Source organism: Hemibagrus wyckioides, linkage group LG01 (assembly GCF_019097595.1).
Source record: "Hemibagrus wyckioides isolate EC202008001 linkage group LG01, SWU_Hwy_1.0, whole genome shotgun sequence".
Taxonomy (NCBI): Eukaryota; Metazoa; Chordata; class Actinopteri; order Siluriformes; family Bagridae; genus Hemibagrus; species Hemibagrus wyckioides.
The window spans coordinates 15,345,028-15,370,440 of NC_080710.1; the positions used below are offsets into that span (position 1 = coordinate 15,345,028).

Here is a 25,413-nt window from a genome sequence, read left to right on the forward strand (position 1 = left end):
AGTGTCATGGGTGGCTCCTCGACATGCACATAAGCGTTATGCTGAGAAACATTCCTGAATTGAATTGAATTGAAGAGTAAATGGTGGGAAGAAGATGAATTAAAAATAAGAGTGGCTGATGTACAACTTTCTAACAACTAGCAGCAACTAAAGGCTGGTATATGAATTCTCTATGAATTACTTGCAAATGTAATAATCATTTAATGACTGTAGCTTAGCAAAAAGTGTGATGACCCAGGATCTGACCATTTACATCAACTGAATGATATCATCTGGCTCCCAGAATATAACCACAAGTCAATCATGAAACAAAATCTCAGACATTGTAGAATGTATTTCTATTATGTAAAATTTCTATGCAAAATGAAAATCTACACAAGCAGCATAGAGATTTAGATAGATAATCACTGTAATTACACATTTTTTTCTTAGATGAAAAACCTACAAAGTGGCTTTAATATATAGATTCTATCGAGGGGATTCCTTATGAAGGCATGGAAACTGTAATCTTAATGAAATCATTGGGTTTGACATATGTAAAGTAATGATCGAGTGTCTTCTTTTTGCTTGCAATATGACTGCTGAAACCAGTCGGCCAACAAAAAGAAACAAATGGGAAAGTGTTAGATAAGGAAAACTAAGGTAGACAAGACAGGCCACACACAAGCAGATAAGAGACAAGCACAGGGTGAAGAGTTAAATGAAAACAAGGGAGCAGTGTAGACACGGCATTTTCACAGTTCTTCTGGTCAGAGCCAAGGTGAGAACAGAGGAGCCGATGTTCGTTTATGTAACCTCCGGCCTCCGAAGAGGGCAGTCAGTGCCGTCGTCTGATCATGGCGGCTGACACTGGGGTGTGAAGGGGATGCGGCAGCATAGAGCGGCTTTTTTACTGATGGAGCCCCAGAATCCACAAAGAGCCACTTGGCTGTCTGGTTCCTGCCTGTTCACAGGTTGATATCAGGATTTGGGAGAATGATATTTTTTTTCTTTTCCATCAGCAAGATTTTACAGTAAAATAAAATAAACTTTCTGGAGCGTCTGTGTGAACAAGGCTCACTGTAATATAGAGCGTGCTCAGCATTAATGTGTAAACTTTATGTGGGCTTTTATTTTGTCTTGGACAAAGCCAGAAACCTAAAATTAATATGCAGCATGAAACAGACAGAGGGAAAGGGAAAGATACAGAAAGCTTGAAAGAGGGAAAACAGATGGGGAAATAGAATTTCAGTATGTGTACATGTGTGTGCCTAGGAGAAGGGAGCCTCTTATACTGTCTCAGCAGGGGCTTGGGCCAAGCTTCGGCCTAGTCTCGTCTGCCCAGCGGGGGCCTTTCCTGAATGAGCCGCCCAGAGGAGGGGCACCTGCCTGAGCTACAAACACAGAGCAGAGACAGGAGGTGTGGAGCAGTGAGGAAGGGGGGAAGGATGGGTGGTGAATGGAAAGACACTCAGGAAAAGGACGTGGATTCAATCTCTGAAACGCATAGGTAGCACAAAAGAAATGAAAATATATGTGCCCTTTATATTACCCTGTAGTCTGTGGTCTACAAGCCACTACCTCTGACAAAACAAAAAAAATTTGAGCAAATACAGTCGTGGTGGTTATTGTTGGAGAGTCATACGGTACCAAGGCTTGTGTCTAACAACATAAACTGACAGCTTATAGATTTATCAACCTCCCCAGGACAGTATTTTTCTCTGTTTGGACCCAGTGGGTAAAGATATGTGCTTAAAGTTTATCACACACTTAATCTTTCAGACTAGCATTAAAATAGAGCAAGAAAGAGAGAAAGAGAGAGAGTGTGTCATAGCCCTGACTTAACTTATACACTCCTTCCTGTTTAACTAAAGTATTACTGTTCTATGTCTACCAGTGTATTTATAATCACTGCACTGGAGAAGATGAAATATATTAGGTAGCACAGATTCATAAAAGCTGCTGATGAGCAGCAAAAGAAGCTGAGTTGTAATAAAGTAAGAGACCACGTTGTTCCACAGAAATGCACTGAGCTCCGTGTGTATTAGAGATCTGAGGCTGGTCTGGCGTTGGAGGATACATGCTGGCTTCACAGAGAATGAAGTCGGAACGCTAGCTAGCACGTTTCTCCCAGGTAAATGAAAACACATGCTAAAGAAAAGAAAGGACACAGTGAAACAGAGGTACAGCTTCATTTCTCAAGCACCATGTTCTGATTTGGGGATTTTTTTTTATTTTAAAGAGTCTTGTGATTGAACAATTATGAGGGATTAGAAAGGTTCTTTTTTTGTATTTGTCTTGTTCATGTGTGTAAGAGTTCTTCATAGAGCTTGACACAATGCTGCCATTCAAACATTTACCGACAAGACACAGGATCTCTCACCCACATGTCACTCACATATGAATATCACATACATGCCATAAATTAATTTAGTGCAAATATTTATACATGCAACATCAACCAAGACTCAGCACTAAGGCTGTGTTCAGTATGATTTTTTTTTTATATGAAATGCTCCGAATTTATTTGCCCTAATACTTATATTGAACTAAAAATAACAAAATAAATGTATTTGGCTAGAAGTCAGATAAGGAGAATTTATCTAGGTTGTAAGTCATTTTATACAACACACACAGTGATTTGAAGCAAATGCAATTTCAATACAAATGCGCACTCATACAATTCAATTGCTGCTTGTTTGAAATAACAAAGAGAGCACATTTCTATCATAACATCTCAATCTGCAATCAATAAAAAACAACCTTATACTTATTTTAGAGTTTATGCCCTGACTTGTTTCTCCGTTTTATTGAATGTAATGAAGGAATATTTATTCTAAGCAGCATTCTATCACTGGCACTTTCAAATACTCAGCATGGCGTATGTTTTAGTGGCTAAACACTTTGAATACACAAGCATGAATCACATCACAGACTTCAGTACAAAAGGGGTATTTTGTTTTTATTCATCAATATATATTATTGCCACAAATGCATGTTTATGGATGTGCAAAGCAATGCAGGGAAAATTCAAATGCAAAAAAAAAAATCAATGCAGTTTGCTTTAAAAGGCAAACAAAGTCTGAGGTGATCAAGAGTCTGAATGCAAAAGAATACCATCTAATACCTTCTAGGGAAACATCTTCCATTACAGAATGCAGTAGGCTGTACTTTTTCAAATATTTAAGTTAGAGCCAAACATTCAGTAAAGCATCATCAGTAGAACAAGATTTTTGCAGAGAAGCAGTATCAGTGTTTGCCAAATCTGTATTATTGCTGATTTAATGATGTAAATAAGAAATGTGACTAAGCCAGTAAAATAAAAGCTTAGAAACTTTATGGATTTTCCACTTACAGACAAACAGAATTAATGTGAATTGACACGTTAATGTACAATGTAAAACAATGTAGTAAGAAAATTAAACAGATTCATGTGAGCTGATACACATGTACAAATCCCAAAAGAATGGACAAGACTAATATTTATCCTCTTCAAAGAGCAAATTCCAATGGGAATTGTTCTTTAGCTTTGAGCCTAATTTACTTATATGGCCTCTCCCTTCATTAGGGCTAATAAACCAATTTGGTTTTAAAAATGCTTCACACCTGTAGTGAAAACTCCCATTGGGCAAGTTATACATCATGTCAAAACTTGTGTTGTCTCTTTAATGTTGTGCCTTTGGTGTTTCCTCAGACAGATGTTTTGCACACTTTTGTCCACCAGTGTGTGATAATTAGCTGTCAGCTATTCAAAGGGCTTTCATTATAAGCTTTGCTTTTAAAAAGCACGAGAGCCCCCTATGAGCAGATTACTACACTCAGTTTTTAGTAGAGAAAATATTCATCATACATTCTAATCAATTCTACTAAACCTCCTAAATTCCAATGACCAAACAAAGTGAATAGTTTAATTAATAGTTTATATTTGATTTCAGCAATAATGGTGCAGCTGAAATTCTTGAGTACCAGAATAATTATAATTATAAATCTTATTAATTTTAAATAAGCCCTGCATAGGACTGGCATCTATCCAGGGTATATTCCTGTCTTGAGCCTAGTGATCCTGGGATAGGCCCCAGCTCCACCACAATCCTGACCAGAATAAATTGGTCATGGTTACTGAATGAATGAATGAATGAATGAATGAATGAATGAATGAATGAGTAATGTATGGATTGTGAAAAGTGCACTTATTTATGGGCAGGTAAAAATTACTTTCACTGGTGAACAGAGCTTCCCTTTTGGCAGAATGGAGCAGCTGTGCTTGTTGCCTGCCTGCTGGTGCGTTGTCGCTTTCCTGTCAGTAATGTGTAAAAAAATGGATTTACACATGAGTTCCCATAAGTTAGTCCTGTTAGGATTCGGTTAACAGTGACCTGTGTGCCTACTGGTACCACACGTAGAACGTCAGGTCGATAGAGTGGTAGCAACTGCCAGATCCAGAATGGCAGGAAACAGGCCCAGAATGTAAGCACAATTCCCAGAATGAGAAGCAGGACTTTGGGTCTAGGAGCACGGGGTGGATTGGCACTACATCCACCAGCCCAGGCCAACTGTGTCTGTGAAACCCAGTAGTGACGCCCCAATGCTGCATATAGACCCCCAATGGCCAGGCCTGGCCCTAGGATACTGGTGCAGAATAGTACACTGAGGTAAGCTTTGGAGCTTTGCTCATCCCATGCTGGAACACAGAGTTTGCCCTCCTGATTTTCTCCATCCTCCAGGTGCAGAGTGATCATCATGGGGAGGCTGAGTGCCACAGCAAGGCCCCATGCCAGAACCACACGTCGCAGGCCAGAGGTAGGAGCTGAAGAGGCTGCAAGTGGGTCTGCCACAGCACGATATCGGTCCAGACTCATTGCAGTCAGTGTGAAGATGCTGGCGTGCATGGTGAGCAGGTCCAGGCTGAGCAGGAGGCGGCAGCCGAGTTCACCAAAGGCCCAGTCAGATGCCAGGCTGTCATAGACGATAAAAGGCGCTGTGGAGAGGTAAAGCAGATCTGCCAAAGCCAGACTCAGTACCTGCAAATGAAGTGAAGAAGAAGACAAGGAGGACGAGGTGGGGGAGGAAGTAGGAGAGTGAGATGGGGAAAAGGTTCTAAGGCAAGCGGGAGTCAAACAGCAGGTTGGTGCCATGCTGTGTCTCCTTCTGGGGCCCCTACGGCGCTGAATGAGAAGCCCCAGAGTGTAGAGGTTTCCCAGAATACCCAGAAGGGAAAGGAGTGATAGAAAGAAACAAAAAAGAGCTGTAGATGCTACACTTGGGGATGGATAAACTGAGGGAGAAGAGGAAGGGGTGGACAGGTTAGAGAGAAATGAAAAGGTGTAAGATGGAGCTGGGGAAGAGTAGTGAGAGGCTGAGCCTGACTCTTCCATTTGGCTTGGATAGAAGTAGCTTTAATTAACACTTTGCCTCAAAGACAATTAGTAAATATTAATCTGAAATGTAAAGAGCCTTATGTTTGTTATTGGGTCAGAATATTAAAAGAGGTAATGTTAGTTCTCTATTAGAAAAACAAGAAAAGGACTGAGACGAAAAAGGGAAGGGGGAACAGAGGAAAACCAGAGGATTTAAGAGGAATTCGTGTGCGATTTTACATACATCAATTTCATACAAAAATATAGAGTTTTCCTAACGCTATAGGCTTCAGATGTCACAGCCATAAAAGTAATTAAAAAAATAAATTGGAGGTTGAAGGACCGCACCACTCCAGTCATTATAAATATACCTTTACTAATTTTTAGTTTCATGTTTCATATTTATTTTTAAAAGCACATATTTGTGAAGGAACAGATCAGTCCACATTTGCATTACGCGCTCAGCTGGGGTTACACCGTTCTATCTGTTATGTTGTTGAAGCAGAATCATTTGAAGCAGAATAAGTTCAATATAATTAATTACACTAACTTCACAATGTCCGTAACTAACGAAACTAAAATAAAAACAATAAGCGCATAATAAATGAAAGCATTGCGCACCCATTTTACGCATTATCTGAAATATAGTCTAAATTCGTTCAAAGATCCCGTTTTGTGTTTAAACAAATCTCGTCATTTCAGTGTCTAAAATGAATGTATTTTTATACTTTATACAACTTAATTTTGGCCTTCGGTAAATCGTCGTTGATTGATGAATTAGTCTAATGTCCTGCGCTTTATATTTATGCTCATATTCCTCAGCAGTCGGACATATGAGGTCATTTCTTCACCAATGAGTGTGTAACATTAGCTGTGAGAAAATTAAAGCTCCGGCTGGAGTGCGCATTTAAACAGTAGGAATTCTGGGGCCACATGGTGACTCTCCATAAGGGTTGAGCAGGAGGGCTACTGGAGGAAAAACAACTGTGCGCGTGCCCACACACACACACACACAGGCCCGTATTTTCTAGTTATAACTGATTGGAGTTATACGCAGTTCAATTAAGATATATTTAATTATTCTCTAAGAACAGCAAGCTATATTCATTCTTTTTTCATTATTCTTTGGTCACATTTTACGAGATAAATGTAAGAAAACATTCACCTGAAGTGATTTTATTGTGAATTAAGCGTAATGTCATGATTATAGTGATGATCATTTTTCCTTCAGTATTAAATAGTTTGTAAGTACTCCATGTTCATTTAGAGTTCTTCTGGCTTCTTCTAATTCCAGTCGCTGGTGTAAGCTTAAGACCACTATACGAAAACGCACAGAATAAGTTTAAAATGAATCAATAAAATAAAAATCATTTGCTCATTCGTTGTTTTGTTTTGTAAAACAGTTTTTAATAGTACTGACAATTCTCTGAGAATGACTTCACTAGCAAAATCCATCAGCATTTCTAATTAAGAACTGTCATAGGCTTTAAACAACCCAGTGTTATATAAGCATTTGCCTGCCTGGTGCAAGAAATTCAACAACATTTTACTGGTTTATTTTTGTTTTCTGTAAAATCATGACATCAGTTAACAACGTTTAAAACTCTTAAAGTAATGTCTTAAGCACATCAGTGTAAACTGGTCTTACCTCCGGCTGCAGAGATCAGATGCTCATGCTCCACTCAGTGCGCACTGGCCTGCCCAAAACCGCAGCACGACAGAGACGCTTCTCAAAATTCCCGTGGTGGCTTTCCATTTTAAAAACGTGTCCGTCATCGATTAAAAAACCCTTTGTATACGTTTTTATTCAAGGCTAAATAATTTACTTCAAAAATAGGACAAGCAGTTCTCTGTGAGAACTTTGAGCTGCTGAGGAAAGCCTCTCATACACCTTGCTCACCTCGCGCCTCCTCCTCTGACTCATCTGACAACTGCGTAAAGAGAGGCGGGTCCAAGAGGAACATGGGGGCGGGCCTAACGAGCAGAATGTAATTAATCAATTAACTACAAATGACCTGGCACTTCCGGTCATTTAAATTTATTTAGATACTGTCTCTCACGTGCAGGTTACTAAAGAATGCTGTCATACTGTCTAGAGCAACTCTAATAACAATTTATTAATATGATTTCAATAAGTAGCAATAAATATATAAATACATAAATAATACATAAATACACATTGGTGTGACCGTATTGTGTGACCAAAAAATGTCTGCAAGCAAAATTTACAAGCACTATTAATTTAGACGAGTTGGCTTCTATGCACCCAAAAATATTTATGACACATATGAAGCGGCATGCCTATTTAAGCATTAAATTATATGATTAACCCAGTATGAATAGAAACACGTTTAAAAGACATTAGCCCACTAGAGACCAGATTCAACCCCTATTATAGATTAATCATGCTTGAAAAATGCTGGATAACATTCTGATATTTGCTACCATCCAAACCACAGCTCAAAACCATTCAAACCATATGAAATATTGTATTGCACCCAGAAGACTATACAGGAATACATTACCATTAATGGAAAGAAAATGTTTGAAAAATGTGGCAAAAGATATCTTCATCCCCATAGTTATGCAGATGATCTCTATCATATTTGTTTCCAACCAAGTTTAAAAGATTTTGAGAACACATATTATTAGATTTCTCTGCTGGACAGGAAAAAGCACTTTAAAGCTTAAAATGGTAAATTAATATATAGTACTTATTGAGGCATTAAATGTAATTACAGCAGTCATTGCTTTTAAATGAAATTGAGAAGTTACTATCTGTTTTGCATATAAACCCACAAAATTGTTGTGACGGTGGAAACATGCCCCATAATTACTAAAGTAATTGTATAAAATAATTTCTAAATAATCAATGTATTCTATCTAAAATGCTATGTTAAATATGTAATAGAAATGTAATAATATTAGCAAATAAATGTAGTGTGAGCTGGTTAGTCCACACATGCTTTTTCCTGTAAAATGAGAATGACTCATAGGATGAAGGCAGTCCAGTGGAAAGGAACATGTGTCTAAACCACTGACCAGAGTGGGAAAGAAAGAGAAAGAGTTATAGCTTTGTCTTCTTGTGAGCTACTGACACCAACTTCAGATTCAGTCCTTGTGCCAACACACACACATACACACATACACCGGCCGGAGAACTGCATGCATTTCATAGCCAACACACACATATCTGCACATCCAGCATACTTTAGAGCCAACACACACATCACCAACACTCTTCTACTTCACACCAGCACTCAACACCAACATTGGCAACCCTCAAAGACATTTAATCCCATGGAGGGAAAAGAGTGTGTGTTAGTGTGGCTTCAGGAGCTTAGCTCTCAGTGTCTGGCTCACACTAAAAAATGGAAGAAGAGATATTATTCCTTCCTGGCAGAAAATTCAGTCTTAGATTTTTATCACGTCATATGCTAATGTCATGAGAACCGAGGTACAAAGTAACCAGTTTAAAAGCATAGGTGAATACATGGTGAAGTCTTTTAAAATCTTCATTCATTATTTATAATTGATGTATTCAGTTATATGCTTGGGTCATTTTTGTAAATCAATTTGAATATGATTTCATCAATGGCAGTTAGTCTAATGGACACATTGCGTGTTCAGTCGGGACTGCTGACATAGGTTTGTGTGTTCAAGGTGTCCGGGGCATGTGCTGTGTGTTTGCACACACAAGATGGACATAGACAGGCACCAGGGCTGAGACAAGAGGGAGGGAACATATTTCTCCCTGCAGGGTGTGTGGAATTTCAACAAATACCTGGCACCGGTCTGCCAAAATAGGCAAAGGAGAGAGAGAGAGAGAGAGAGAGAGAGAGAGAGAGAGAGTAAAATAAAATGTAGAAATCTTGCTATATGTAATATAGCAGTAAATATGGATGTATTTGCACAAGCTGTTCTAAATATACGTTTCCTGATATACTTACCACCATATCAGCATCAGGTATTTTCCATCCATTTTCAAAGTTTTTTTTTTTTTATCTCTGTTAAATTGAAAATAGCAGCAAACCATGAAATCCGATCACATGATCACTGTATTGCGTGTGACATAAAGCCGCAGCTGGTTAACTGGTCACATCAGGTATCATGGTGTGGTGTCTTGTGTTCTTGCAGCACTATTGAGGGTGTCTCTGTGTAGATCAAAGGGGTTCGAATTCCTGAACACACACACTCCATTCTGTTCAGACCCCCAGCTAGGCCCGTGTGTCTTTCAGTGCTGTGTGTTTTAGAAGTGACCTGAATTATTACCTTACTGAAAGAATTACATCCCACAGCAGAAAACATCAGTGGGCCCTTTAAATTTGCAAGTGCCCTTGTGCTTTGCCTACATTATGTTAATTAATTTTTTAAAGTGTTTGACTGTCCTCTGACAGATTTCCCACCTGTTTGACTACATCCCAACTGCAGATTTAATTAAATGGGCGGACATTTTTGCACATAACAAATGGTTTATTTCCCTTTCTTGGCTGATTAATGGAGCATACAATGAATTATTGATCCACCATGTCTGGCACTGATGCCTATATTCACTTTCTGCCAGAACTAATTTCCTGAACCCAGGTCCTATTCCACTGAGTTCTAGGCAAATCAGTGTTTTTACTCTCTCTCTCTCTCTCTGTCTCTCTCTCTCTCTCTCTCTCTCTCTCTCTCCCCTAACATAAACCTGGATAATGAGCATGATGTACAATTCCAGGGTTGAACCCTTTAAATGCCATTACATCACTACCATTCAAAGACATGAATCATTTAGTAGATCAATTAATAAAGTCGAGTATTTTAAATGAGTTTAGAAATTTTGTTTTTTCTAGAAAAAGCTTCTACTGAATTTTTTAGCCGCTTGGAAAAAATACAATGAGAAATTTTCTCAGCTTCAGCTCCAAAAAGATCCTCTAATGTTCTTTTGTTGTTTGTCAGCAGACTCCATATGACATCTAACATATGTACATGAATCCATGTTAGGACTCATTTTAATGCTAATGTTAATATGATTATTGCACAGGCTAAGTCGTGTTTTTAAGTCAAGAACGTGATGATTTGTACATGTAGTTAGCTTGAGCAGTAAGCCGGTACTACATTAATCTTCTAACCTCAATACAAAGCTAATAGAGGAAACTTTAGATATCAAATCTGTTTAGGGTTTTTGACTGCGTGCTTTAATTTTATTTCATTATTTATTCTGATTATTTAAAAAACTGAAGATTTTACTATTATTTATCACTTTGTTCTCTTGGTCTTGGACACAGTCTGGACAAACAGTTCTGACTGTGACTTTGGCCCTTGAGGACTGGTGTAATCAGTACGCTCCAGAAGCAGAGCCATTAGTTAAACTACCACAGTGTAGTAAAGACAGTAAGGACTTAATGAATATTGACTCTTGTGTCAAGCAGCCGATCATAAATAATTTTTTGAAATAATCAGATGTTCTGATTTTGGGACTATAAATAATATAAACAAGCATGAACAAGAAGAGGTAGGTACTTATGTGCTGCAAACGTCAACACAAAAATAATTATATGCCTCAGAAAATTACAATTTCCAACTCAAACAGTAAATAAAGCTACATCTACCTTTAGTCTAATAAATAATATCCATCATTAATCATGTCTAGGGTTTTAAATACTGTTTGTTTTATTTTCAAATGTTCCAAAATGATTTATCCAAATAAATAAATGCAAACAAATTGCCTGTCAAAAATGATATTATTTTATCATATTATTTTTGGAAACTTTCAGTTCTCAAGAACTTTAGAATTTGATCCTGTCTCCTGAGTCCTTTGCCAGTCATTACTATAGGCAATAACCAAAATACACAGACACTTAAAATAGCAGTAAGCATCACCAGGGAATTAATAAAGGTGTAGACATGGAAAATGATCCATGCTCACAGGAACGAGAGCAAGTAAGGAAATGCAGCACCTGAACGTGACCAAACATCACTGAAACTGGAATTATGAGTTGCGGTCCGAAGAGGAAAAATTGACCTCTTCTGCAATAAACTTTCCCGTCAGCATCTTTCTGTGACAAATGAGTTTCATACAAAGAAAAGCAGCTGATACCTTATGTAAAATATGGTTTGGGGCTGTTTTGTGGCTGGTTGTCCAGGAGCTCTTAGGAAGATTGATGTCATCATGAATTCTGCTAAGTAGCAGGATATTTAAAGCCCAAAAACATGCTAATCATAAAAATAACATGAAATTTAAACTAAGGTTTTACCACATGGCTAACTGTCTAAATTGAACAAAGTGTCCACTTCCACAAATATAAGAATATAAAGGTGTTTAACTCTTTTTACTAGAGGCCAAAGAAATGGAATTTGCATCTGTTTTGGCTGTGTCCTTGTTCAGCACTGAATTTCTTGAATATCACACACAGTGGTGATTAATGGCTCATATGAAAGTAGACACTCAAGCTTTTGAGAATTTGTAGTTTTTCATAAGTATTTCTGTTTTTACCTAGCCTACTAGGGGCAGTATATTCATAGAAAATGGTTAGTTATTTTCCACACAGACATTTATATCTGCTCTCTGAGATGCTTGTTCATAAGCATGTCAAATCTTCAACCATTAAAATTTTGTTTAACATCTAACAAATGTACATGAATCCTAGTTAAAAATCACGTTAATGCTAATGTTAATATGATTACAAGAAAGAAATAATAATATTAGAGTCATTAGACTGATCATATAATAGTGAATTTAATTATCCAAGCAATACTGTATTGTATAGTATATACTGTATAAACTGGTGTTTTTTTTATCTATGAATATTACTATTCCAGAATTAATCTTATAGCTCAAACTGGACCCAAACACATGTCCTTTATTAACACACACTTTGGATTCTGTCCACTCAGGTAGGAGATGTGGCTTTCCTGTGGATTTACAAAGTTTAAGGTGGATTGTTTTGATTTAAGGTAAAAACAGCTCACACTGAAAGCCAATAGTCCTGATTCATTTATTATCAGACATAATTATTAGGAATTTATTACCAGGAAATAAAATAATTCATTTGTTTATTGAGAAGGCCTGATAAGTTGATTTCCATTCCTCCAGCAGAATGGAATGTTAGTTTACTGGTAGAAAGGGTTAAAGTGAAGGTGTTTGAAGTGTTCAGCAGCCAAGTTTCCACTTTAAATACTGCATGCTCAACCTTGTTAGGCATTTACTGGAAGAGCTTCAGTGCTCTTATTCTCTCCAGGGTAGGCATCACTAAATATTTGTGGGCTGCTGATCGTTTTGAACCCAGCGTTTTACAGAAGACATTGTACAAAGAAACATTGTTGTGTTTTTCACTTATTGCATGTGTCATTCTTCATATATTAATTTGTGTTCAATTTCAAAACTACAAAAGCAAGGATTTGATGATAATAATGTTGTGTCAAAAAATTCTTGTGTGGAGAGACTCCAGTGTTTGACAGTGAAAATAAGATTTTTAATAATGTGAGGTTCACTCTGTCTGAAACTGGTTTACTCACTACAGATGGAAGCAATATGTACTCTGGCACATTGCACAACTGGAAGCTATGGTGTGGGACATTCTTGAACTGCCAAATCCAATTCTCAGTTCTAGAGTTAACCTGTTCTGGGTTTCACAGTGAAGTCAGCAAAATAACTTCAAAAACACTGTAAGTTTTGTTGAAAATAATCAGACAGTTATTAAAGCCCAACAGTCAGTACATAGAATGTCTTGTCAGGTAAGAATATGATGATGTGATTATTAATAATAGTAAAAACAACAACAACAATAAAAAAAATAGTAATTATTATTATTATTATTATTATTATTATTATTATTATTATTTGTTATTATTATTATTATTATTATTATTATTATTATTATTATTATTATTGTATTTTATTTTATTTATAATTTTTTTTATTACAGGGAGGCTTAGTGGTTTTTGTTTGTCTCGCACCTCGGGTTCGAGGTTTGATTCAGGTTTCTGTGCTCTCCTCATGCTTGGGGGATTTGCTCCTGGTTTTCCAGTTTCCTCCCCCAGTTCGAAAGACATGTGTAGTAGACTGATTGGTCTTCAATCTCTATTGGTCTATGTAGCACCAGGGTTCTGGAGAAATGTTGTTTCATTTCATTATGTACTGTGTCAGCTATATATGGTCGAAATTACAGTAAAGCTTCTTGACTTGACTTGATCTCTAAATGTTGAATAGGTGTGTGAATGTGTGCTGCACTGGGTTGGCCCTCTGTCCATGCTATTGTGCCCCCCAATTTGTGCCAGGTTTCCCCATGACCTTGTGTACGATAAACAAAACAGAAAATGGATGGATGCCTGGATGATGATGATGACGATGATGATGATGATGATGATGATGATGATGATTGTGGTTGTGTTATGATTAAATATTTACATGAGAAAGCAGCTGGGAAGCAGATTTGTCTATATACAGCAGAAGTGTATATACATGACATTACCAAAAAAAAAATCAGACACAGCCATCTAGTTACAGAATAAAACATTCCTTTTAACATTACATAGGGTTAAAAAAAGGATTCAAAAATCTCAGGCTACTATCCAAGACAGAACACAGCTTACAAATGGAACGATTTCAGCATCGCTGCTGCTCTCCATAGGAGTGGAAATCAAACACTGATCAGTGTAAGGATAAGCAGCAGCACATTAGTCTCAGCCCTACTCTCACACATCTTATCCAGCTAATCTTGGATGACATATGAACATTGTATACAGTGCTCCTATACAGTATATAAATACACAACAAAGCACCCTATGCTGAGTACTAATAAAATTCAGGCATCTCCATCTCTGGCACTTGATAAAATCTGTGTTCATGTGTCAGTCAAATGAAAATCACTGAAGAGTAGTGTTCATGGAAGTGTGCCACAGAGGAAATCCCTGCTCTCAAAAAATAGTTTTTTTCCTAGGTTTGCTACACTACCTGGTGTGATGCTGTGTTGCTGCCTCGGGACCTGGCAGATGCAATGAGCACAAATGAATTCCATGTTGTATCACCATATCCTACAACCAAACATCAGGGTGTCTGTCTGCAGGCTAAAACTTGATAATTAACTTGATAATTAATGTGCACTAAAATACTGACAATAAAAGTGATATGCTAAACTAGATACCCAATAAAATCCAGCTTAATATGTGTACATAACTTTCCTATTGGTTTCTTTAGAATTCCTAATTTGTTTGCAGTGATTCTGGATTACTATGCTTTAAAATTAGAAATCCTAATAATATGCCAAGGAGTTAGATATTTTTTCTTCTTTTTTTCTGCAAAATACTGTTTAAAATTTATTCGAAATATACTTCTAACCTCCTAGCAGAAGCAAGAGGGTTTGGGGTTAAAATATTCAGGTGCTGCTAAATTTCCAGCCCTACATAAGATGCAGGTTTTGGGAAAGTGCTTCTTTCTTACAACATTCCAAACAGCTAGTTTTATGGGTGCTGTCTAGAAGATGAACTGGAATTTTAACAATCCCAAGAATCAGCTTAACTGATTTAAATATCATATTAGTGGTTTTATTTATGCACAGCCTAATATTTTGGCAAATAGGATGTAGTCAATTTAGGTTTTGAGTTTGACTAAGTTTAGTCAATAAATTAGTCGTTAAAAAAAGGATGTCAGTTTGTTTTCCATAATTTTTTTCAATTTTGTTTTCTTAGGAGTGTCAATAGATTTTTTAGAGAATATATGATTATTTCTGTTTAGTGTTTAGATGTTGCTTCCATCTGTGACAACATTTTGCTTTGCTAAAATAGGCCATATACATATAATACCATAACTTGAATGAATGTAATGGAAATTAAAAAAAAACAAAAAAAAAACATTAACCTAGAAAACAGAAAAAATAAAAAATATATTTTTATATTATATAGAAAATATTTTTTATTTTTATATTATATAGAAAATATAGCAAAAGAACAGGACATGATGAGATAGAAATAATGATTTTGATGGAAATGATGAATGTTTTCTTCATGTTTAAGGACACTGATTGATAAGTTTTTTCAGGCATCATTGAGAATCTGGTAAGCTTCACTGGAAATGATGATTGTCACTCTTGCTTCTGTTACTCCTGTTACATTTCTCTGTATCATTTACATGTCTTTTTAATGATCATCCTGGAAATCCCTTCCACTGTGACTAAACTCCCCAGCTTACAGTCTCCTGCCCTCTAGTGTTTAGTTAATGCTATACCAATGAGCTCTTTTTTGTCTGTGTTGTTGGAAAATGGGTTGATGTTGATACAAGCAAGCAGAACACCCAGTCATATTGTAGATCAGCTGCCATGAGAAATCATGTTTAATCACCAACATGTGAGATATTACATAATAATTACAGCCATGAATGAAACTGACTAGTTGCCCCATCTCTCTCTCTCTCTCTCTCTCTCTTTCTCTCTCTCTCTCTCTCTCTCTCGCTCTCGCTCTCTCTAGCAACTCAATTCCTACAGAGAATTTTCCACTAATCTATTTACTTGTTTATTTGCATGTTTGTTTACCAAAAAGGGAAGTGGGTCTACTAATCAGCCCGTAGTAGCTTATACAGTGATGACACATCTACCATTTCTTACTACATTCATTTAGTTCACTCTTTATTTTTCTCCTTAGCAATTTACATGTGAATTACTGTAAGCAATGTCAGAACATATATTACAATATTTATCAATGTCCAGTAATCATATATCTTATATCTGCAGAATGTTTGCAGTTGATCCAAAGGCTATCCCAGGAACACTTGGCACAGTGCTAGTGTGGCATTATTTATGAAGCTTATATCAGGACAAAAACAATGTCTGAACACAGTAGATTCGTGATTAGTACATTTGGGAGTTTTCTCCATGTATGCTAGGTTCCTTCTTGAAGGCCACAAGTCCAAAGACATGTGTTGTAGGTTTACTGGCATCACTAGGTCGTTTGTAGTATGTGATTGTAACCTGCAATGGCTTGACAATCCTGTGCAGGATATGCAATACAGAAAATGTATAGACAATGTCTATTAATGTTTTGCATATTATTTATAATATTGTGTCATGATATCTTGTGTCTTTTTCATATCTCATGCATTTGTCATAATAATGTGCATCTTTAAAGCATCTTTCATCTTTCAAAAGCACATAGCAGTTGTGTGCATGGTGAATATGCTGTATGTTTGTTGAATCGATGAATTAACACATATTAACATGATACAGAATATAATAAGATTTTAATAGAAAATAATGAAAAAAAGTGGGTGATGTGCACCAATCATCTTCTTTTTAGGATAAAAGTGCATGAGTGAGAGAGAGAGAGAGAGAGAGAGAGAGACAGATGCAGCATCGCTCTTTGTCAGTCTGTATAGTTTGAAAAGTGAGTGACTCTTCAGAGACGTGAAACACAGGAGCAGCCGCACACTTCTGATACACACGCTTCTCATTACTGGATACACACAGCACTGGACGCTATTTGCATGGCAGCTTGATGGTGAGTAGCAGTTCATACATAATTCATTCAGATGAATGTCATGCTGAAGAAATAAAACATTTAGAAAATGCCACTGTTTTAGAGGTTTGGTGGTTAAAACATGGATTGCACTATGCAGTGATGTCATCTATGAATTACAATACGATCGCATTGCATGCCGTTGAAACAATTTGTCTATAGTTAACACTTCATTTTTTACTCTGATCATAGTGAATATTTGCTACCAAAAACATTTAAATGGAACATGGAGCTGACGATAATGTAAGTTGCATCATAATTATCATTTAAGGCAAATCATAGTGCTAGAAACTGCAAACATTGTTGTATGATGTTGTACTTCATTGATGTGAGCAAAATTCTTGATGCCTCTGGATGACCATTGACCAGAAATAGCACTTCAACATGGAAAATATTGAAGTTGTGTGATGAGGAGTGATGATTGCTACAAATATTCCTGCAGCTGATGTCTGAATTGTAATCATTTACATAGATTCTCAGTCAGTCATTTCTCACCATCAGTCACCACTTTTTCAGATTAACTGGCATTTCCTTAATGATTACGTCCGTGTGTTATGATCAGTGGTGAATTAAAACCTAGGCTGTACTCAGTTCATGTGGCATACAGTCAAATTGTTGTTGAATTACAAATACAGATTACCTCAATATTCACAATAACTGCTGATTTCATTAAAGCTGCAAACTAACTTGACAACTCTAAGGATGTTATATTATTATAACTGCATGATTGTCAGCACAATATTACCTATTTCTGTGTGTCTGAGTGTCCAATGAAATGAAAATATAATCTCAATTTGTAGATTATCTGTTCATCTGGTACATATCAATCCATGTGTGGTAAAATGAGTTAGAGCCATAGGGGCCCAAGGCTTCTCCCCCCCCACACACACAACACTGACAGTAATTCTTTTAGTTTGGGTTTTTAATTAGTGTAAGTATCACGTATAACTTGAAAAACAAGGTTACATTCTGTTTTCAGAATAATGAAAATTTATGTTATTGGTGGTAGAAATGATGGTCATTTATTTATAATGCAATTAAAACCTTTTCACATGAGCCTTTTAAACACATCCTGTAACATGCCGCCATTTTTATTAGGATGGATTAGAACTAAAACACGTATGCAAACATAGAGGACAACATGCATGAAAAGCTTGAAAATTAAAACAATATGTAAATATGGTTCACAATTTGATTTTTATTTTTAAGTCTTTAATGTAGTAGTAATATTAAACAAGGCATGTAGATTAAATTTATTAGATTTTGTATATTTACCCACTTATCGTTAAATTATTATCCCCATTATTCCCGAGGCATTTTCATATAAATGTTTAGTGATGAAACAAAGAACCTAGAAATACAAATAGTGTCATGAACACCACTGTTAAAGGAGTGCGTTCACATGGCTCTTTAATAGCTGATGTATTAATAAGTGTATCTTTGGATATTTTTAGATATCAAGCACCATTTTATCATCTCCACACTTCAGCAGACATGTGATTATTTATTTTCAGTCACTAGCTTGGATCACTCATGCATAAGTATGCCTTCACACTTTAGTTTAGCTTTATTTTTATAACTAGCATTATATTGCAGCAGAGGCATGCACAGCGAATGCAACCTTACTATAAATGATGAAATTCCTAGCAAAGTAAACTTGTCAGGAGATGGCAGTGCTCATTTTAAAAAGTTGAGACATTTATTCTGCATTGTTTGTGTTCTACTTCACCTTTCTAACAACTAACACATGCCGAGACAACAGCATAGCCACAAAGTGACCTTAGGATTAGTGTTTGATATACAGTTAAAGCTTTCATAGAGCCATCCTTATTTTCTACTTCTTGTCTTATACGCAAGTCGGATTGACCTTATGTGAACTTTGGAGCCGTTTGTATAACAGCTTGTGACTACGGTACTTTGTCCTCCAAAGCTGGTTATAGACTTTTTCATTTGTCATTTGTCATTTGATCTCTATCCAGTACACTGTGCAGTTCCTAAAGTAGTAGATAGATTGCTAGATGTCCCCGTCTATGTTGAAGGAGTATGTGATAGTCGTTGGAACACATCACGGCATTGTGGATGGCTTTTCACAGTCGTTCTAAATGGAGCTGTCATATGCTATCATCCCAACACGTCTCACTCTTAGTCTGGAGTCTCTAAAGATGCCTTCTAAAGAGCACTTTAGAAAAATTATGCCTGAGCAATCCTTCCGTTAACTGGTGGTGTTGATTCCGAAGAGACCTTGGGTTTGAGCCCTGGGTTTCTACTAAAGGGTATTTGTGTTTAATGTTAATCAACCATCTATTAACATCACAACCTTCTGTAATGGGGAACTTCCCGAGCATGCCCTGCTTTACCCTATTTGTGCTCTATGAAATTAAACTACAGTAAGCAGATCTCAGTCCAGTCATGAGATCTACTGTTGATCTGTCATGGGCAAAGACACATGATGCTTCTCTGTCTAAACAAAGACTGGTCCATGAGGTAAACACCAGGCCCCTTTTATGGCACACCCCTCAATGATTTGCATTTCCTCCTCATGGACATTATGTAGCAGCATATCAGTCCAGTCTGTGCTGCTGCTGCCACGTGGGTATTACCATGTGCCTTCTCCAGGTTCAGCTAGGAAAATATTACCCCTCTCAGCTGGTGACTGGACCAGTTAGTCCTAATCTGGGCTCAGTTCCCTATGACATTGTGACACTGGCAATCAAAATGATTGGGAGGGATCAAGGTTACACATGTAACTGTGATTCTATGACTACCACAAGATTGTCATGTGTAATTAGCCACAACCCAGCAGGACTGCAGTAAGACATTTCAGCAGGAATGATGACTGTATAGCAACAGGAATTATATTAGATACTATGCCATATGATCACTTGGGGATTTGGCTGAAAAAGAAACCTTTGCATTCTGATACACACTTTGCAGATGATACACACTGCCCCTTTTTCAGTCTTCATAGAACCATAGTTGCATAAATATCTATTTTTTAATGTGTGTGAATTATGGCATGAGTTAAGCAGTAATTGAGCTTAAAACTGTTCCCATTTGTTTCTCTTACACAGTGCCCTGGCTGTTAATGTGTCAAAGTGATTCAAAAGCTGTGATTAAGCTGGGATAGTAGCAGTATCAATTGCTTGTTTAACGGTTAACAGAAATACACTGCTAATAAATGTACTCTCACTGCCATACCCATGCTGAGACTTGAATTGGAAGAGAAATAGGCAGAGCGAGTGAATAAAAGAGTGAGTGAAAGCCCATGTGAATGTATTGACATACAAGCACATGGGTGGTACTGGGAGAATAATGGTGCTATTGACTTGCATGGCAGTATCTGGGTTGCTCTTGTCCTGCTGCTGGTGGTTTAACATACATGAACAGTGATTTTCTATTTTACAAAAAGAGTTTCTAGCTTAGAATAATGATGTGATTATGTGACTAACTGACTAGCATGATCTCTGAATAATAAAATTTACTGCCAAGTTTCAACAGCTATGTTATTTTGCTTGATATTCATTGCATCCCTACCTTTAAGGTCTACCACTGAATAAATAATCCTTTCTAGCACACTACAGATAATGCTACTATAGTGTAGTACTTTTGGTTATTTGTACCTTTCTCCCTCTTCCACATTGCCACACGAACCATAATATCATTATTACACTGAAGGTGAGATTTGCATTTCTTTTTTTTTTTGTGGATGTTTATGACAGTTCAAGAGCTCCATTATCATGATGCATCACACACGCTATTGTATCAACAAAGCAAATAAACACCATAATGTCATTTATGAGCACATGGTGAAATATCGTGTGCGGATAAGAGCTTTCAGGTATTCCGATCCTCATCAGCTTTCCATGTATTTGAGCTGTAGAGGTGGAACAAAATGATAGAGAGGTAGATGAAGAGCTTATCTGTGGCTTATTGAGTGACATTGAAATCATATTCAGAGTTTAATCCGCCTACATAATGCCTAAACATGACCAAATAATGGATACAGTACAGAAAGTCAAGAAAAATGATGGAAAGTCAGAGAGATGACAGATGTCAGATGACAGATAAAATTATAACCTTTTTTTAATAAGTAATGAAGTCAGTAGGAGCTATAAGCATTTTAGAAAAAACATCATGCAAAGTGACTCCAAATAGATTTTATACTTACTTTACATTATGATGTGTTAGTCTCAGGTTATAGGAAGCCCTAATAAAACATTCAGTGAGTGAATGATTGAGCTTTTGAAGTTTAAGAAAGGAAATTGCATGCAGGTTGTCCTTCTTTTCTCTGTGCTACCACCACCAGATATGATAACTTTCATTTCGTACCTGCACTTTATAGTACCTGCTACTAGACACTTTATTATTATGACTCTCACTAGTATGATCCTTATTGCTGCTACCACAGTCGATTGTTGCCACACTAGTCAATAGTTTACAGGCAATTGTTGCACTAGTTTTTCCACTGTTCTGTTGTCTTGGTTAGTTGACATGCATCATCCTGCACATTTAGTGTATTGTTTGTCTTGTATTTGTGCCACTATTGTTAGCTGTGTCGTTGCACTAAGGTCCTGAGAAAATTACATTTAGTTCCAATTTATACAAGCTATATACAGGATTAACCCAAAAAATGACACTTCAATTGACGTCTATATGATAATACATTAAGTGGATTAAATGTTTTTTTCTCCTGACATGCATGACTGTTTTTAATTGAATGATCTCCCTCTTCTCATCTGAAGGTAGCAATCAAGGTCCTTGAAACCTGTCCAGAGTCTTACAACAATTTTCTTTTAACCTTTAGACTGTCTGAGATGTTTTTTAATAAGGAATGATGTATGATGTAACAGCTTTGACTAAATATAACCCTGGGTTTACCAATCCCTGAATTAGATTTTTTTATAAAGTCTGATGTTGTTAGAAGATTAATTCTGCGCCGACACAAAGAGATTCTGAATATTTCTACCTTTTTAAAGCCATCACAGCCATTTTGCCCATTTTCATTAATAAATGCTCATTTGTCTCAGTAATTACCTTATTATTGTGCATTACAGAAACAGAAAGCCTAACCAATTTACTTCATCTGGTTTGCCTCTGAAAAGTGACAAATAGCTTAGGAGGAGTTTAGCTCTGTTGACAGCGAGCAGTCTAGCTGCATATTGTTATTCTGTTTATTTTGTTTTTGTTTTACATTTAATGTGTGCGTTCTTTTTGGATGGATAGAAAAATATTTCATTATGTAATGAAAAAAAACCCACAATGTTGTAATGTATGGGTTCATTCAAACATTATGGTCAAAACTTTACATTGTTTACTGACATTTCTTTGGCTGTTCTTATGCATTTATATTTAATTGACTTAATATAGTATACTAAATAAGCATGATTTAAATGAGTAGACTGTCCAGTTTTTGTTTTGAAATTCTGCCATTTTAAGTATTTAGCTGCCTACACTGTAATCTACAGATTTTTACAGTGTTTTTCCTAACATACACCAGATGGCAAATTATAATTCATATAAAAATCTGTTCAAATTCTTCCTGTGGCCACAATGCTGTATAGTATATAAGGTAACTAATCACACACTTGTATAGGATACCTTGGTATGCTGGAGCATTACAATTTACTATCAGTTTGAAACATGTTCCAGCATGACAATGTCCTTGTACACAAAGTGAGCTCCATGAATACATGATTTGCCAAAAATGGTGTGGAAGAACTTGAGTGGGCTGCACAGTGTCCTGACCTCAACCCCAATGAATGGCATTGAGATACATTGGATCACTGACTGCACCCAAGACAAAGCATGCATAAGTGTTATGGTTAGGTGTCCACAAACTTTTGGCCAAATAAATATATTCTGTTTAGTTTAAAGAAACCTTTCTAAAGTAAGTTAAATGACACTTTCTGCCAAATTTCTTTCTGCATTTGCCCATTAGTTATACAGTAATACATTCTACATCATTATTTTTCCATATGCAGCATGATTAGCTTGGATTTTTGAAACAGCTAATGAATCCATAAATAAATTTTATATCATGTCTCCTTGCCAGATCCTACTCCAAAGTGTCTCCATATCACAAAGTCCCTGAGACAATTTAAAGTTTCCCACATACGGAAGAGCCTGATGACAGGTCTGCATAAGCACCCTGGCACCTGTGTCCAAAAACCTGTACATGCCATCAAGCACACATGGTAGAGATAACGGAAAAGAGAATAGGTTCATTGGATTAAGATGTGTAGCTATATGCAATGTTTTTAAAAGTGTGTGTAAAGCTGAAGCAACAGAAAGAAACAACATTCTTAATATTTTCTCAACATACATATTATAACATGTATATTGAGAGAGAGAGAGAGAGAGAGAGAGAGAGAGAGAGAGAGATTTTAATGTTATAATACAAATAATTTATTTCAATCATTAATCATTTAGTTAGTTTAAATTTAGAAATTTATCTTTTTGGTTAGTTAGAAGTTTGTTTTTTTTCTGTTAGTGTGTTATTGGCCATGGGATTGTGGGACTGTCTGTGTTTCCTGAATGGAACTGCATCAATGGGTTGGTGCTCTGTGTGTGTGTGTGTGTTGATCAATGTGTTGGGCAGCAGAAAGGAATAGACAGGGCATCTACAAACAGACAAATGAAGCCCTGGGTTATGTGTACACAATGTTTGTAAAGGTCAAACTATAGGTTCACAGGCTCAAAACACAACTGCTCGTGAAGTGAGACTCCATTAGTGTGAGCTGGCCATGAAGGTCTGAATGTTCTCATATTTATTAATAGAGCTTGTTTTATAGCCATGTACTTTTAAAACTCACTGTAATTGGATTCTGTAGAGGCTCACTAGATCTTCTATACATGAAATGTAAAGAAAAGGGATTTTGTAGAGAAGCAAATGGAACAGCTACATGCTTTGGATTTTAATTGTATTTATTTCCTTATTAAAAGTAAATAACGTTCTATGAAAATACTGTTTTTTTAATTGTGTTACTACTGAATATGAGTGTATAGTTAACTATAAAATCAGTTACTGCTAACCACAACGAATTGTTCTATCATACTCTCATTATTGCTTAAATATTATATATCTGGTTTTATTGTCTTTGTTGTATATATTTGTTTGTACTGAATGTAGTAGAATTTTATTATTTTATTTTTTTCAAACCAACATACACTATATTGCCAAAAGTATTCGCTCACCCATCCAAATAATCAGAATCAGGTGTTCACTTCCATGGCCACAGGTGTATAAAATCAAGCACCTAGGCATGCAGACTGTTTTTACAAACATTTGTGAAAGAATGGGTCGCTCTCAGGAGCTCAGTGAATTCCAGCGTGGAACTGTGATAGGATGCCACCTGTGCAACAAATCCAGTCGTGAAATTTCCTCGCTCCTAAATATTCCACAGTCAACTGTCAGCTGTATTATAAGAACGTGGAAGTGTTTGGGAACGACAGCAACTCAGCCACGAAGTGGTAGGCCACGTAAACTGACGGAGCGGGGTCAGCGGATGCTGAGGCGCATAGTGCGAAGAGGTCGCCAACTTTCTGCAGAGTCAATCGCTACAGACCTCCAAACTTCATGTGGCCTTCAGATTAGCTCAAGAACAGTGCGCAGAGAGCTTCATGGAATGGGTTTCCATGGCCGAGCAGCTGCATCCAAGCCATACATCACCAAGTGCAATGCAAAGCATCAGATGCAGTGGTGTAAAGCACGCCGCCACTGGACTATAGAGCACTGGAGACGCGTTCTCTGGAGTGACGAATCGCGCTTCTCCATCTGGCAATCTGATGGACGAGTCTGGGTTTGGCGGTTGCCAGGAGAACGGTACTTGTCTGACTGCATTGTGCCAAGTGTAAAGTTTGGTGGAGGGGGGATTATGGTGTGGGGTTGTTTTTCAGGAGCTGGGCTTGGCCCCTTAGCTCCAGTGAAAGGAACTCTGAATGCTTCAGCATACCAAGACATTTTGGACAATTTCATGCTCCCAACTTTGTGGGAACAGTTTGGAGCTGGCCCCTTCCTCTTCCAACATGACTGTGCACCAGTGCACAAAGCAAGGTCCATAAAGACATGGATGACAGAGTCTGGTGTGGATGAACTTGACTGGCCTGCACAGAGTCCTGACCTCAACCCGATAGAACACCTTTGGGATGAATTAGAGCGGAGACTGAGAGCCAGGCCTTCTGGCCTTCAGGCGCTTCTGGAAGAATGGTCAAAAATTCCCATAAACACACTCCTAAACCTTGTGGACAGCCTTCCCAGAAGAGTTGAAGCTGTTATAGCTGCAAAGGGTGGACCGACGTCATATTGAACCCTATGGATTAGGAATGGGATGTCACTTAAGTTCATATGCGAGTCAAGGCAGGTGAGCGAATACTTTTGGCAATATAGTGTATTTAAACAACCTGCAGAGTTTTATATGGGTCTGGTTTTATGAAGCCATTTATTTGTTACATTCAAACCAGTATCTCCTGAGTATGTGCTGAGTTTGAATAGGACCACTTTCTCCAACAAATTTATAAAGGTTTTATTTATAAATGCATGTTACTGTTACATCTGTTGACTGATGATTTCAAATAGCATACAATCAGTGTA

General features: G+C 37.1%; 1 protein-coding gene across 1 annotated transcript; it reads right to left on the bottom strand.

Moving 5' to 3' along the window:
• Positions 1-2,934: 2,934 nt before the first annotated feature.
• Positions 2,935-7,234, bottom strand: uts2r3 (urotensin-2 receptor 3). The gene is made up of 2 exons (XM_058398002.1): positions 6,985-7,234; positions 2,935-5,505 (listed from the first exon to the last, which is right to left on the bottom strand). Exon 2 carries the CDS (start codon positions 5,352-5,354, stop codon positions 4,197-4,199), a length of 1,158 nt encoding a protein of 385 aa, XP_058253985.1. The 5' UTR covers positions 5,355-5,505; positions 6,985-7,234; the 3' UTR covers positions 2,935-4,196.
• Between the last annotated feature and the right edge of the window lie 18,179 nt (positions 7,235-25,413).

Excerpts from the sequence above, each read along its gene's own strand:
- uts2r3 (XM_058398002.1), bottom strand. The coding sequence starts at position 5,354 with ATGGAAGAGTCAGGCTCAGCCTCTCACTACTCTTCCCCAGCTCCATCT.